This window comes from Lynx canadensis, chromosome B4 (genome assembly GCF_007474595.2).
Source record: "Lynx canadensis isolate LIC74 chromosome B4, mLynCan4.pri.v2, whole genome shotgun sequence".
NCBI lineage: Eukaryota > Metazoa > Chordata > Mammalia > Carnivora > Felidae > Lynx > Lynx canadensis.
Genome location: NC_044309.1, coordinates 60,580,266 through 60,595,830, shown reverse-complemented (window position 1 = coordinate 60,595,830; position 15,565 = coordinate 60,580,266). Strand labels below are relative to the sequence as shown.

Genomic DNA, 15,565 nt, shown 5'->3' with positions numbered 1-15,565 from the left:
TTAATTAGACATTGATAGGGAAGAGGTGTAAACACGCTGCGCATCATTGATGCATATATACAACCATTTCATTGTGGTTATTATTTCAGAGGAACGTCTCTGATTTGTTGTTGTTGTTCTTTTTCTTCCCTTTTGGTGCCTTTTTGCCTGTGTGGTTTTGGGAAAAGCACAGTTCCAGTAGCTGGTTCCTAAATAAGTAAGTGCTGAGAGGCTTCAGAGAAAGTTGTTTTTTTTTTTTTTTTCCTTTTCTTTTCTTTTCCTTTCTTTTTTCTTTGCAACTTGGGAGATGCCCTTGGTGTTGAAGAGATTATTTGAGAAGAGGCTAAGGCGGGAGCGTGGTAGTACGGGGAGATGGAGATTCCGGACTGACACTTCGGGTCCCTTTCCACTCTGTTGCAGGTCCCGCGAGCGAGAGGATACGATGCTGCGGCGGCTGGTTCAGCAGTGGAGCGTCGCGGTGTTCCTGTTGAGCTACTCGGTGCCCTCCTGCGGGCGCTCGGTGGAGGAACTCGGCCGCCGGCTGTAAGTGCCCCGTCCTCCTCTGGGCGCCGGGTGAGGGCTGGGAAGGCCAGGGGGAGAGGCCACCAGGCTGGGGCGCTGCCGAGGGCTCGCAGCGGTCACTGATGCTTCTTACCCGAGTTAAAAAGCAGGGAGATCCGGCTACCTACCTGCCGGGGGTTGAGACCGTGTCCTTGAAACCCCAGCGGGAGAACTGGTTGAACCTCAAGGGGCTACGGTCAAGAGACAAATTTGATACGAGTTTCCAAAAGAGGGAGCGCAGAGTCTCCTTTCGACAAAGATGATCTGCCTCTAGTGAAAAATAAAAGTTTATACTTTGAGGACCTGGGAAGGGTTTGAAACCCCGAGGATTACAGGAGACTGATAACTCGGAAGGAGCTGAGGGAGCCACGGTACACATGTCTGTGTGCGCTTGATTTACATGCTGAATGTGGGTGGCAGTTTGTGCGTGCAATGCAAAAGCCTTACATCTAACTTTATTATGAATGACATAATTTTAAGCATATAAAATGGACCACATTACATAATGAAGGCATATTATATAATAAAGTAGTAACAACTTTGCAATGGCACAACTCCAACATTAGTATTGATACAGTTCAGGGACGCTGGAGTGCTTGACTCCAAAATGAATATTAGGTGTGGAAACTTGTTTTTTCTTGGAATTATTGCTAACAGCTCTTTAATCTGCAGTCAAATATTTGCATTGTAGACTGAAAACTTGTGTTTTGGCATTCTCATCTGGTGGTTCTTTTGAGGATAATTTTGACTTTAACATAATCATACATCCAAGCACACCAGAGCAATATCACCATGTTGTATGACTGCAAAGTTGGAAGAACAGTAGAGTAACACTATCTTAATACAAATCTGTTGGACCTAGCAGTACGTTAATGTGTGTAATACCATGTTTGGGTGATGTTGAACCTGCAGACTCAGTATTCAGGATGGGAAAACCATAAAGTTTCAGAACTGAGAGGAGTTTGCCTCTGGAGAAGGAATTAAGGAGCTTTTACACTAACAATAAAAATAGCAATATCCAATATTTACAGTCAAGTTCATGGTGCTTCCTTGTAAATTCCCAACGGTGTACAAAAAGGCAACTGTTTTATATGTGCCCTTGGTCTATTACTATTAGAGCAGAAAATCCTTAAATGAAATTGCTTTAGACATGTCTGAACCTTGGCACCAAAATGAAAATCTATTATGAATCTCCTAAGGCAAATTGTGTAAAACATTGTACTAAAGATAAAGCTATATTGTATTCTTCAAATCAATGTTTTGCTGGTGTATTTCTGAAAATTGTCTTTAGACTTTTTGCTCCTTTTGAGACTTGTTTTAAATTATTTAAAATCCATGTATTAATAGAGATGAGGAGTGAATTTTTAAAAGCATGCTTAAATACTGGCCAAGAAATACTGTCTTGGAACAGAGCCAATTTTTTCTTTAAAGTTGCTTGAGAAATACCTGTTTTCTCTTTTGAGAAACAGTAAATGGACCATAATTAAATCCACAGTTATGACATAAAAATAGTGCTAAGTTGTCCTAAAGGCTATTTTTAACTCTTTCTTTGTTGCACCTTGCAAAATACACATCAGAAACCATTTACCAGCCAGAGACTCTGTTATAGTTTTGTTTGTGGGTGAAATATAATATTGTAGTTAAACACTCACACTCAGCAGATGGTTATAAAACTACCACAAAACATTCTTATAGTTAATGGCTAATAGATCATCAAATTACAGCCATGGTTTTTCATGAAGGCTGAAATCATCAGTAGATGAAGATGTTCCATCAAATTATTGCAGCCAAAAGGAGTTCAAAAAAAAAACAAGTCATTATTTTTGCATTGGTGCCAAATAACAGTAAATTTTTTGTGCTAGACAAAACATTAGTCTACTATTACATTAAATCAACCTAATTTCTTGAAAGAAATGTTAACATATAATCAAATTGTATTACTCCCCATTACTCTTCATGCCAAATATTAAGGAAACTGCTTTAGCTGTTTTTCTAACTAGGGACTAACTTTTGGAGGGCGGTGCGGGGGGGGGGGGGGGGGGGGGGGGACTACTATAACAATACCACTTCCTAAGCCCTGCAAAGGAAGCAATTATAAGTTGTCATAGTCCAAAGGATTTTAATTAATGGGACTGGAGTATGAATAAATTGGAAGTTGCAAAGTGAGGCCTCGAGATATTCTTGTCCAGATGAACATGGCTCTGGGCAGGTAGCAGCATTTGTGTCTAAGTTAGACAGGGAATCCCAGCAAATTCAGAAACCTAAAACATAATTGGCTGATTTGCTTGGGAGCCAGACTGGGTCTATTCCATTTAATGAAAAGCATAACTTTTGACTGAGTCATTTGGGTTGGAAGGGACTTGTGGTGAGTCATCCTCACTCTAAGGCCCGGACCCTGCCTCTTGCATGTACCACAGAACTTTTCTTCTCAAACCCAGACTCCTTCCTGAGTAGCTGAGCATCAGCACAAGCCTATGCTGCTGCTTCTGTTAGGAGAGGCAATCCTATCCCTCCCTTTACTCCCTGTGTTCCTTGATAGCTCCTTGGACATTTACTCTTCTCTGAAAACTACCGAGAGTGATTTTTCTTGAAAGCAGAAGAGATATATTTTGGCTGAATTTAGAGTTACCCGTGTTAAGCATTTCACCCATATTTCTGCAATTTTTTTTTACAATAATCAAAGAAGACCATAAACATACCATGTTAGGTGTGTAATAAATGCATGAGAACCACTGTGCTGTGGAATGTGTGCAGAGGTACAGAGTAATAGACTATTATTGAGGCCATATTTGCCACTTAAATATTTCAGAATTATCCAAATTGAAAGCCTCCTGAATGTGGATTCATTGTTCCCCACCTATGTGTATCTAGTTTGTACATGCTAGTCATTTACCCTTGTGTCAGTTCATGTCTTGTTTTGAAAATAAATAGAACGTTCTATGGATCTAATTTCTTGCTGATGATAAAGATACTATTATATTCCTGATCCTCGAGCACAGTTGCCCCATCAGAAATTCATTCTTGACAATATTTTAAATGCAGAAGTCTTTGAACTGTTAATTGTGTTAACTCCATTTCAGATTTAGCACTTAAGAAAATCTGTGTTTTCTCAGTTTAGGTTAACAAGTCCTCCTAAGAGGCAGAAAGAAACTTTGTAAGCCACAAGAGATATACTATTTTAAACTGGACAAAGTTGTGCCATCTTTGTAGGCTTTTTATAAAATAGAAGGATAGAATGATCACTCCTTTTCTCATGAGAACCATCCTGGGAAAGTGCAGTGCTTGGGTTAAGAAGGCACTGTGACTCACAGTTGACAGGCTGGCCAAGATGACAGACATACATGCCAGCCAGAGGGGGCATACACAGTGGTGGCCTGATTAGAACATACCAACCATTAAAAGTTTTGGCTTTGAGTTAAGCTAGAATGGGCTGTATTATACATTTGAAGAGCAATACAGATGCGGTGGTTATCTGCCAGGATTGAGAAAGAACTAAAAGCCCCTGATACTATAAGTGATCATTGGTTAAGAACTTCTTTTACTGTGACATTTTGCTAAAAGATACTCATTAAACTGCAATACTTATAAAATATGCAGTTAAATCAGTCCCATTCTTTAAAAATGTTATTAGAGAGTATAAATGTATTATACCAAAACCTCAAATTTGTATATTATTAAAAGTTTCCAGAATACTAACTGTGGCCATAAAGTAAGTGAATTTTAATCTAGTCACATGTGGCACCTTCAAAAAGGAAGAGAGACTCCTTCATGCCTCATTTAAACCAGGCTCCTGTTAAATTCCTTTCCATTAAGTCATGTCTTTTTTGAACAAGCTGCATGCCTTAAAGCCGGTCCACACTCTAAAATACTAAAAGGAAGCTGGTATTCTGGCTATAAGATCTAGAGAAATAATGCCTGTATTTTCATGTCTTACTCTTCTTTGACTCACAGTAGAACTAGAAAATCTCTCATTCCCCCCGTGGCAATCCAAACTTCTAGAAATCCTAGTTCTTTGTTTTGGTGATGAAAATGGACTTGTTAGAACAGTAAGGTTGATCTTCAAGGAAGCTGATAAATTGCTATCCATTTGCCCTTCATCATGGTTCTCACCACAGGCTTTTTTACTCCCTGCCCTTTGCTTCTTATTTCCTCAACATACACTTCTTCTTCCACAGAAGACAGGACTGAGGAAGTTGAAAAGCAATCTTTGGTTTCAGAATCAGAGGACCTGGTTTTTGGATCCCTGGTTCTGTCTGTTCTCAGTTTGAGGGCAAGGGCAAGTCATTAGTTTCTCTGAACCTCAACTTCCCCATCTATAAAATGAAGACGATGCTATTTTGATTTGTTACATTTCTCTGAGGAGTTGAAGAAGTTGTACAAATGAAGGCAGATGAGGGATCCAGATATTGTGTGTCAGAGAGGTAAGAATATATGGGGTATCACCCTGTGAAGTACCCTCAGAAACTTGTAAATGAACCACTTTGAAGAGCTCTACAGTGGTAGAAATTGGAGTAAGGTGAGGTAGAGTTGAAGCACGCATGATATGACTGATTAATGTATGTGATCCCTACATATGGTCAATAATATACAGACAGGATAATACAAGAATATATGCATGGACAATTTAAGCAAGAGTCAGGATGTCATCTAAAAGGACTGATGGAAAATTAGTTTATTCTTTTCCACTATATTTTCATTAGAGTGTTGTTTAAACAGAAAAGTCACTTCATATTTGTTCATAGAGATTTTTTTAAGACAAGAAGGCTAAGTAGAAAAGTGAATTTTTTAATTAAGTACTAAGGATAATACCCTCTGAAATTCTAAATTAAAAAAAAAAACTCGGGGCGCCTGGGTGGCGCAGTTGGTTAAGCGTCCGACTTCAGCCAGGTCACGATCTCGCGGTCCGTGAGTTCGAGCCCCGCGTCGGGCTCTGGGCTGATGGCTCGGAGCCTGGAGCCTGTTTCCGATTCTGTGTCTCCCTCTCTCTCTGCCCCTCCCCCGTTCATGCTCTGTCTCTCTCTGTCCCCAAAATAAATAAACGTTGAAAAAAAAATTAAAAAAAAAATAAAAATAAAAAAATAAAAAAAAAACTCAATGTGGGGAAGAAATAGAAAGATCTTAATTTAAACACAAAGAAACCCATTTTAAAGAGACCACCCATTACTCTACAGAAAAATAGACATTCTCTCCCTGACACTTGGCTTTCAAATATAGGTTCTTGGCCACCTGTAATCTATTTTATGTTAAAATTCAGTCTGTTAGGTCGTTACCTAGACAGGCTTTACTGCTCATTTCATCTTCAGCCTTTGTTTGCCTTTATTCCTACAGCTTGCTGTTCTTTGAGAGTCAATTATTATTTTCCTAATAGGGGAGCAGTGGTGTGTGTGTGTGTGTGTGTGTGTGTGTGTGTGTGAGAGAGAGAGAGAGAGAGAGAGAGAGAGAGAGAGAGAGAGAGAGAGAGAACGAGAGAGCGAGAGAAAGAGAGAGCATGCACTTGTGCGCATGCATGCGTGTCCGGGTGAGTACTCAAGTAAATTCAGCCTCCTTTTCATTTCTAGTCTAGGACTTCTGGATTTATTTTCCCAACACAAGTCTAAAAAACCTGAAAAGAATACCAGTGGTTTCTGTCCATTGCTGAGTATAACTGAATCATAACGTTTTAAGTTGAGAAGAATATAAAACTCTCTGAATCTGACCCCTTCCTTTTAAATTGAGAGAGGCCATGAGGCCAGAGAATGTCCGTGTTCTCACCAAAGTCACAGACCTAGAATGGCATAAATGGGATCTGGGGTTGCAGCCCCCTAGCTGCCTGCACTTCCCTTCCCACTCTGTACTTTCCCTGCTTCACACGCTGGCTGCACTTCCAGCTCATGCTCTGTATAGGACCAAACAGAAAACTAAAGGGCTTTCCTCTTGTCTTTGAGGTCTATACCAACAAACTAAAATTGTATTATTTTCTTCTTTCCTGCTATTTTTTTCTTAAAGCAAAAGAGCTGTGTCTGAACATCAGCTCCTTCATGACAAGGGGAAATCTATCCAAGACTTACGACGACGATTCTTCCTTCACCACCTGATTGCAGAAATCCACACAGCTGAAATCAGAGCTACCTCGGAGGTTTCCCCCAACTCCAAGCCTGCTCCCAACACAAAGAACCACCCAGTCCGATTTGGGTCTGACGATGAAGGCAGATACCTAACTCAGGAAACCAACAAGGTGGAGACATACAAAGAGCAGCCACTGAAGACACCCGGCAAGAAAAAGAAGGGTAAACCTGGAAAACGCAAGGAGCAGGAAAAAAAGAAACGGCGAACTCGGTCTGCCTGGCTAAACTCTGGTGTGGCTGGGAGTGGGCTAGATGGGGACCACCCATGTGACATCTCTGCGACATCGCTGGAGCTCAATTTACGGTAAATGGCTTCTGTGCCCCATAGCCTTTGCTCGGTGCTCTCCGCTGGGGTGTGTAACGTCCCTTCCACTGTGGCTTGGACAAACCTAGAATGTCCTCCCTTTCTGTCCTTCTATCAATTGCTCCACAATTTCAAAGCTTAATGAAAGCAAGATGGCTCAGAATATTGTCTGCTTTCATACAGTGTCCTCCTATGCCCTCTATACACACCAGCATTGAATAACCCATTTCTCTTCCTCCACCATCACATCCCAACGCCAATCCTTTACTCCTCCACTAAAGAATTTCTTTTTTTCGTCAGGCTTCAGAAGCTAGGGACCACCTTCATCATTTGCTGGAGGAGTGTATTTATTCCCCTACTCTCACACCTTGGCAAACTTTCTCGATTGTTTTTCATTTTTTACTTTTTTTTCACTTCAGGGGCAAACACAGAAGGCTTTGATATAATCTACAAATACGACTGAATAATACTGTAGCATAGACAATTCTGAGTCGGACACATTTTTCATTTCATTACATTTAATTGAACCTTAAATTTATCTTTATTTAAATAAGTGTTAAAAATTTAACATACACTCTGAATTTATTTAATTAAATTTCCCTCTGGTTTCTACCAACACATGAAAAAAAAAATCATGATTTCTGAAAATTTTTAAATGTTGACTTGGGAAGGACATAAGTTTTTCTCATGTATCTATTTATCCACTGGCAAGTTGAAATCATTTTCTAGAGTATTGCAGTAGAAATAATAAACTTCACATTTACATGGCTTGTTCATCCTTGGCTCACAAATGCAGGTGGTAATGGCATTCATTGACTTTGGGGTCAATACCTTAAGTTCAGATCTTGGCTCTGAACTTACTAAAGTTCACAACCTTGGGCAAACTACATGGTCTTTCTGAGACTCATTTTTCTCTTATGTGAAATGAAGACAATAACTGTAACAACCTCATAGGGTTGGCTGAAGATTAAATGAGATTACGTGGGTTAAATGCTTGTCTTAGTAAACAATAAAGTGCAACTTGTTGTTTTGGTGCTTTTAGATCTAGTGCTGATTGTTTATCTGGATATGTGTGTTTCTGTGAGGCAAAAAAGCAGCAAATATTAATCTCATTTTATAAACTAGAAAACCCAGGCATTCCATGGCTGAAGGACCTGAGTAGTCCTGAGAACTGGATTTCCCCATTTCTGGATTTTTAGGCCAGGACTATGTTAGTGTCGCCTCTTGATTCAGATGTTTCCACCAACAGGATCTTTCTTGCCTTTTTACTTTTCAGTACAAGTCTTCTGTGGGCTTTGAAAGAAAGGGGAAACTATACAAGGATGTGTCATATGCAGCTAATGATCTCATTAATTAGAGTCCCATGTTACTTCTCCAGGCCTTTCCTCTTACTAGTAGAGATGGGATTACAGGGTGATGTTCCAGAGAGGAGTTTGAACTTGTTTACCATCACTTCTCTCTTTGAGTTAGGTTGACAAAACTCATCATTAAATAGCGTAAAAAAGGATAACTATATCAGACAAATAGTACAGCTTCAGTAATTAATGAGTAATGACACTAGAGGAACCTTTAGCAGAGTGAATGACCTATTCTGCAAATATCTAATGGATCTATAATGTGTAACCGAACCTATGAATCTTGGCTCAAAGCACATATTTAATGTATTTTAAGAAAGGATCCTTATATTTATAGCTAATGCAAGGGCTTTTTTGCCAGAAGCTATTTTTACCATTGTCTTACTCTGTGTGTGTGTACATGTATATATATTAGAAAAACAAAAGTATAAATACTTTTTTTATGGATTTCATTTATTTAAGATTTGAAGTATCTGGGAATTTAATGAAATTCGGCACTCATCAACTCTTATGCCCAAAGCTACCCCTCTTGTAAAGGAGACTAGTAAAAATTAGGCAGCGGCCTAATCAAATCCAGACCTAGGACTGAAAGAAGGAGAACGTTTCTGCTTCTCCTTTCTGTTTCCCGGTTGTGAGGGACATTCATGGAAAGCACTGTTTGTTTGGCAGCCGGATCTTGGCACTCTCCCAGTACAACCCAACCGAGGTTCAGGGAAGATCGGGGAAATTTAGGAGTGTACTGGTGAGAATATATGGGGCCAGGCAAATGTTCTAATCCAAATAGAATCCTTTCAGAATAACTATTTTAAAGTTTTGTAAGCAACCAACCTTTTATGAGTGTCCTGTCTTTAGTCTCTTTACATTATTAGGCAATGACCTGAGAGGTCTGATGAACTGGCAAGCATGAGCTTTATTATAATATAAGTAGTATTTCTTAAGAGAAACTACTGTACTAAAACTGTCTGGCTCCTTGCACGTGAACCAGTGGGAAATACATAGTTTAAATGTTGGAAATTACATTTTGGAATTTTTGATGTTGCAAATGAGATGTCCAGATACAATAGGACTCGTTTAATTGAGACCATATATTTTTTTCTTGATAAATAGTGACTTAGAAATAATACAAAAGCTTTTCAATATTCAAAAAAACTCTAAAGTGTTGTCATACACACAGACACGCACTAAACATACACGTATACTTTCAGGTCATGTTTTATGTTTTACTTGGCTATCCCAATACGTGCTTTTATATATAGCAAGCCAACAGGATAGACAAGGAGAAATATAATTAAAAGATCTTTTCCTTGGTCCTTTTTTAAATAATTATTTTAACGTTTATTTTTGACAGAGAGAGCGTGCACATGCACGTGCACGAGTTGGGGAGGGGCAGAGAGAGAGAGAGGGAAACACAGAATCTGAAGCAGGCTCCAGGCTCTGAGCTGTCAGCACAGAGCCCAACACGGGGCTTGAACTCACAAACCATGAGATCATGATCTAAGCCGAAGTCATATACCTAACTGATTGAGCCACCAGGTGCCCCTCCTTGGTCCTTAACGTATTCCTTTTCTCTTTCTTTCCTTCTGAGAACATACTTGTGGAAAATACTCTTCATTCCCTCCTTGCCTGTGTTATTCTTAAGTTCAATTCACTAGATACTGTTCAGTAAGAAAACATTTTAAAATTGGTACAGCACACAAATTATTGAGTTTTACAGTCACCTTTAAGATTGTATTCATAACATACATTCACATCCACCAGCCATTTAAAATTTAATCTTAAATTATTTTCTCTACAATTAGGAGCTATTTTACCATTCCAATCAAAACTATTGTTGAAGAGGTCAATTTTTTTAAGACATAAAAAATACCCTCAATGCTCAACTTGCTTTTCTTTAAGCTGCAGGTAGAGTTCCTAAATTGTCAAGAATGGGCTCTCCTGTGGGTCTCACCCCCGTATAGGTCTGCCATGTAAAACTCTGCCCACACTCTGGCTGCTAATGCAATGGCACAGCCAATCGAATTCAATTCTATAGGTGCTTCCTTAGAAACTACTATGTATTCAGTGAAATATACTACACAAAGAGAAGAGAAAGGGAGAGAGAAAAGCAGAGAAAATGTTGCTAGTCCATCTTAAATACTGTGACTACAGTGTTTTAGAAGGGGTTAAAAAGGTGTCAGTCCCCAGTGGTAATTTATTCTGAGTAATATAAACCAGCTTGAGCTGAAATACTGCCGTTTGTATGCTTTTATATCAATTGATTCTTATACTCTAAGTTAGGCTTTCCTGATTTCTAATTGTAGATCACTTCTAGAACCAGCAGAATGAGAGCCAATAATTCTTAGTTTGGGGACTTCACAAACTAAAATCCAAAAATAGTTCATTCATTAGTGTTAAGGACAGCTAAAAGGAATGACCGATGGCATAAAATCATCAACCAAGCATACTGTTTTAATTACACATCCTTTCACCTTTACTCCAACACACAAACTTTACTCTCTTAACGTCATTATCTTAGCAAAAGATTGGCCAAATGGAAACCTAAACAGAATTAGTAACATTTGGGTCACCCTGGCAGGCATCACTGGGGAATAAACTTCTAGCAAGGTGTATTTGAATGATAGATTGTACAACCTAGCCTTATTTCCAAACTCTCAAATGTGTCCCTTCTCTTCCCAAACTTTTCCAGTTGGCAGCTTTGGGAAATTCTCCTAGGGTCTCCTTTTCAGACAAAGAATGTAGAATTAGAAATGCAAGCCCTTTCTCTTCTGTACTATGTTGACCCATTGGAATGGTATTAAAAGACCCGCCTGTAGCAAAGATTCTGGAGAGGTCGATCCCACAGGTGCCTCCTATTGGGAATATTCATAGAAATCCCTGGAATCTTTTCAATTGTGATTCTATGTTCCTTTATTTTTTATGCCTTTTTATTTGTCAAGGAGAGTAACCTATTTCTCTTCTTCTTTCCCTTCCTTCTCTTTTCAGGAGGCATTGAAATCTTTAGCAAAGACATTCAGAGGACGTATTACAGGATTCTGTAATAGTGAACATATGGAAAGTATTAGAAATATTTATTGTCTGTAAATACTGTAAATGCATTGGAATAAAACTGTCTTCCCATTGCTCTATGAAACTGCACATTGGTCATTGTGAATATTTTTTTGCCAAGGCTAATCCAATTATTATTATCACATTTACCATAATTTATTTTGTCAACTGATGTATTTATTTTGTAATGTATCTTGTGCTGCTGAATTTCTATATTTTTTGTAACATAATGCACTTTAGATATACATATCAAGTATGTGATAAATGACACAAAAAGTGTCTCTATTTTGTGGGTGATTTTAATAATGCCTAAATATATTATCCAAACTGATTTTCCTCTGTGCATGTAAAAATAGCAGTATTTTAAATTTGTAAAGAATGTCTTAATAAAATATAATCTAAATTACATCATGAGTCAGAAGGTGAATTATGTATTATACCCTTTAAGATTTTCTACTAGAAGGAACATGATGTAATTTTTTAAAACTGTATTGAATATGGTCTTAAGTATAATATGTTTCTATTGTACATATTCCAATATTTTCACATTAGCTTTGGTTAAAAAACCACCTAAAATGGGTTTTGTCCAGTATTTAAGTTCAATTCAATAGAATGGCTGAACTACCTAGACATCCTTTTATGAAATACGTCCAATTTGAAGTGAAGACAGGAGAGGGCAGGAAAAAAAAAAAGAGAGAAGTCAAGAGAAAATATTAAAAATTACTCTCTGAAACTTAGTCCAGCCAGAAATGGAAAAAAAAAGGAGGCAGATCAGGAACTTTAAGGCCAGGGGTAATTTTCGCCAATGTTAAGTTTAATTTGAAAGGGCTTGCTCTTACTGGTAACAACAATAAGCATAAAAGAAGAACTTGAGAATTCTACCAGAGAAAGGAAAGATCTGGGATACTTGTGACAACTCAAAAAATCCTTCACAGGGGAAGACTGCTTTCCTGTTTATACCTCACAGTCCTGGGGATTTTGGGTCGCCAACAGCCCGTTGTAATGCCACGTGCAATTTCCACTGTGAATATCATCCTACTTTTCCTACCTTTATGTGCAGATGAAAACAAACATCTTTCCTTATGGATTTAAAAAAAATGTTAATGTTTATTTATTTTGAGAAAGAAGAGAGAGAGAGAGAGGAGAGAGAGACTGGGGAGGGCAGACAGAGAGGGAGACACAGAATCCGAAGCAGATTCCAGGCTCTGAGCTGTCAGTGCAGAGCCCGATACAGGGGCTCGAACCCGTGAACCGTGAGATCATGACCTGAGCCGAAGTCAGAAGCTCAACCGACTGAACCACCAGGCACTCCTGGAATTTTTTCTTTAACTGTCTGTAGCTTAGGACATGTCAGTAAAAACACAACAAAAAGTCTATGAACCAAGCAAGCACATATTTTAGAAAGTATTCTGTTTATGCTCCCAATCCTATAGATATCTATTAGATGTTGGGAGATGCAAGCAAGAAGTAATATGCTGTAACTACCTCAAAATTCTCCCAATATTAAAGTCAATATTGGCTTCTCTCTTCCTTGTTACAAAAAATTAATTTGGAATACAGGCAGCATCAATCTGAGAAATACAGAGAAATACTGAAGCTTGTCTTGGGAGACAGCACAATCATACATCTTGATGGTTAAGAACTCAGTTTTAATTTTCTATTACCTATTCTCCGTACCATTAAGCAAATCAACTATTTAACTTCTCTGCATGTACCAAGCAAGAACAAAGGGAGTCAGTCTTTTTAAAATTCAAAAGTCGGGGCGCCCTGGGTGGCGCAGTCGGTTAAGCGTCCGACTTCAGCCAGGTCACGATCTCGCGGTCCGTGAGTTCGAGCCCCGCGTCGGGCTCTGGGCTGATGGCTCAGAGCCTGGAGCCTGTTTCCGGGTTCTGTGTCTCCCTCTCTCTCTGCCCCTCCCCCGTTCATGCTCTGTCTCTCTCTGTCCCAAAATAAATAAACGTTGAAAAAAAAAAAATTAAAAAAAAAAAAAAAATTCAAAAACTCTTGGGGGCGCCTGGGTGGCGCAGTTGGTTAAGCGTCCGACTTCAGCCAGGTCACGATCTCGCGGTCCGTGAGTTCGAGCCCCGCGTCAGGCTCTGGGCTGATGGCTCAGAGCCTGGAGCCTGTTTCCGATTCTGTGTCTCCCTCTCTCTCTGCCCCTCCCCCGTTCATGCTCTGTCTCTCTCTGTCCCAAAAATAAATAAACGTTGAAAAAAAAAATTAAAAAAAAAAAAAAAAAAAACTCTTTCTAACCATACACTATATAATGGACCCAATGAGAACAAAATCAAGTATAGCTTCAATTTTATCTTATCGTCAATTTACTAAATACTGAAATATGGTTTAATAGATGCCCATTAGTTCTTGAATAATACAAGTTAATGCCTTTTGTAAGAAATTCTGAAATACAAAAAAAAAAAAAAAAGCATCCTGAAAGATGTATGCCATCCCAGGATGTTAACTTTAGGATAATCTGAGTTTAATTCTAGAGTATCTTACAGTTTAATTGCTATTTTTCCCTTTGACCACAAAGTCCACAGAAAAACACAATCAGCTATGGACAGAAATAAGATGTTGAAGCTGAGAGGGTTCATCTGTACTTTGACTGAGAGTTCTAAGTGTTCCCAGCAAAGCCTTCATTCCTTCCTCAAATAAAGGATAAAGACATTCCAGTCACAAATGTGTGTCAGTTCCTTTATTTTATAACCCAGCAGGTATGAAGAACAAGACTATTACTAAATATTTTATTATTTAGTTAGAAAAATGCTGCTATATGGTGAGCTGCTCCTAGGGACTCCATTGCACATTCCAGAGGAGGTATTAAACACTGGTAGATACTAAGATTCCAAAGGTATTACCTTCAATGAATTATTATTATCATGTGTCCCGGGTTAACTCCTGATGAGAAGTACTATTTTCTTCCAAGTTACCAATGTTACTTTCCTAATATTGTGTGAACTTCTTAAGGACAGGGACCTTGTCATTCAACATGTACCACCCAATACCAAATAATAGCATGAGTACAGAGAGCTATTCAATAAATATCCATTGAACAAAATTTAAAATTTCTTCCAGTTTCTGAATCAATGGAAAAGCAGAGTTGAGCAAAATGTCTGCCAGAGGTAGGAGATGGGTCCAGAATTTTCAGAATTTCAGACTCTTAGGTTATGCCATTCTCTTTTTCCAATGACAAGAAGCTTGGAGAATAACTGCTCTAAATTACCAACTGTTCACCAGAGTGCCCTTTGTTTTCAGTCTGGTTAATAGGAACTTTTTCCAGTTCTGTATGTACAAGAAGCAAGGGTTTTGGGGGGAGTATACAGCAACCTCCCAGAGGAAGGGAAGGAGAATTTAAAATATCAGGTTTTCTTCCTAATGAATACACGGCACAGATTTCATCCCACAGGGCTCAGTGTGCAAAAGAGGCACACTGCTATTTTGTCAGAAGATTAATGTACACAGTTCCCAGACAGAGCTACCCAACATCAGGATGAGAACATTCACATCTCTGTGTAGGTTCCTGATATGCTCATATTTATAAGTGCAGAGCGCAAGGGAGACGTTTTAAACTGCATTTTAATTAAACTTCAAAACATCTTCCAGAAAATGTCATTACGTTTTCCTACAAACTGGAAGACATTTAATACAAAATGTGTCACCCTGAAAAATGGATTGTTTTTAATGGTGACTCCTGCTCCTTGCCAAATCCACATTGCTTTGGGGTCTGAAAAGCAAGATCACATCATCCATCTTCCATTTGAGTAAGGTAATTGATGGCGACAGCTCACTGGGTTGCCATTGAAAAAGTGATGGGAAGTGACTACGTTGAGTTCCATGTTCTACAAAATAAATGCAAAACAATAAAAAACGTTCCAGGTTGGATTTGGTAATTTTACATTCACATTATTCTTTCTTTCATTAATCGTGAGTTTTAGTAGAACCCTTGTCAATGTGTAATAGGAAACAATATACTGAAGAGTTGCCTCCTGGCTAGCGACAGGTAAAAGCTAAAAAGCATGTTATGTTTTCTTAGGAGGATTTTTTTTCTCTTCAGATGAAACAGTAAGAGATTCTAATTGCCCCTGTTCCCAAAGCATTGGAAATTTTATTCTGTAACATTTTATAACATTATAACAACCAGTATGTTAGAAGAATAAGCCTAACACCAAGCTCACATATAATAATAAGTTAACACTGGTTGTTTTGTGAGCTTGCAC

General features: G+C 38.7%; 1 protein-coding gene across 1 annotated transcript; it reads left to right on the top strand.

Moving 5' to 3' along the window:
• Window positions 1-315: 315 nt before the first annotated feature.
• PTHLH (parathyroid hormone like hormone) lies at window positions 316-11,711 on the top strand. The gene is made up of 3 exons (XM_032593729.1): window positions 316-522; window positions 6,526-6,948; window positions 11,286-11,711. The coding sequence occupies exons 1-3, from the start codon at window positions 422-424 to the stop codon at window positions 11,293-11,295; spliced, it is 534 nt and encodes a 177-aa protein (XP_032449620.1). The 5' UTR covers window positions 316-421; the 3' UTR covers window positions 11,296-11,711.
• The last annotated feature ends 3,854 nt before the right edge of the window (window positions 11,712-15,565 follow it).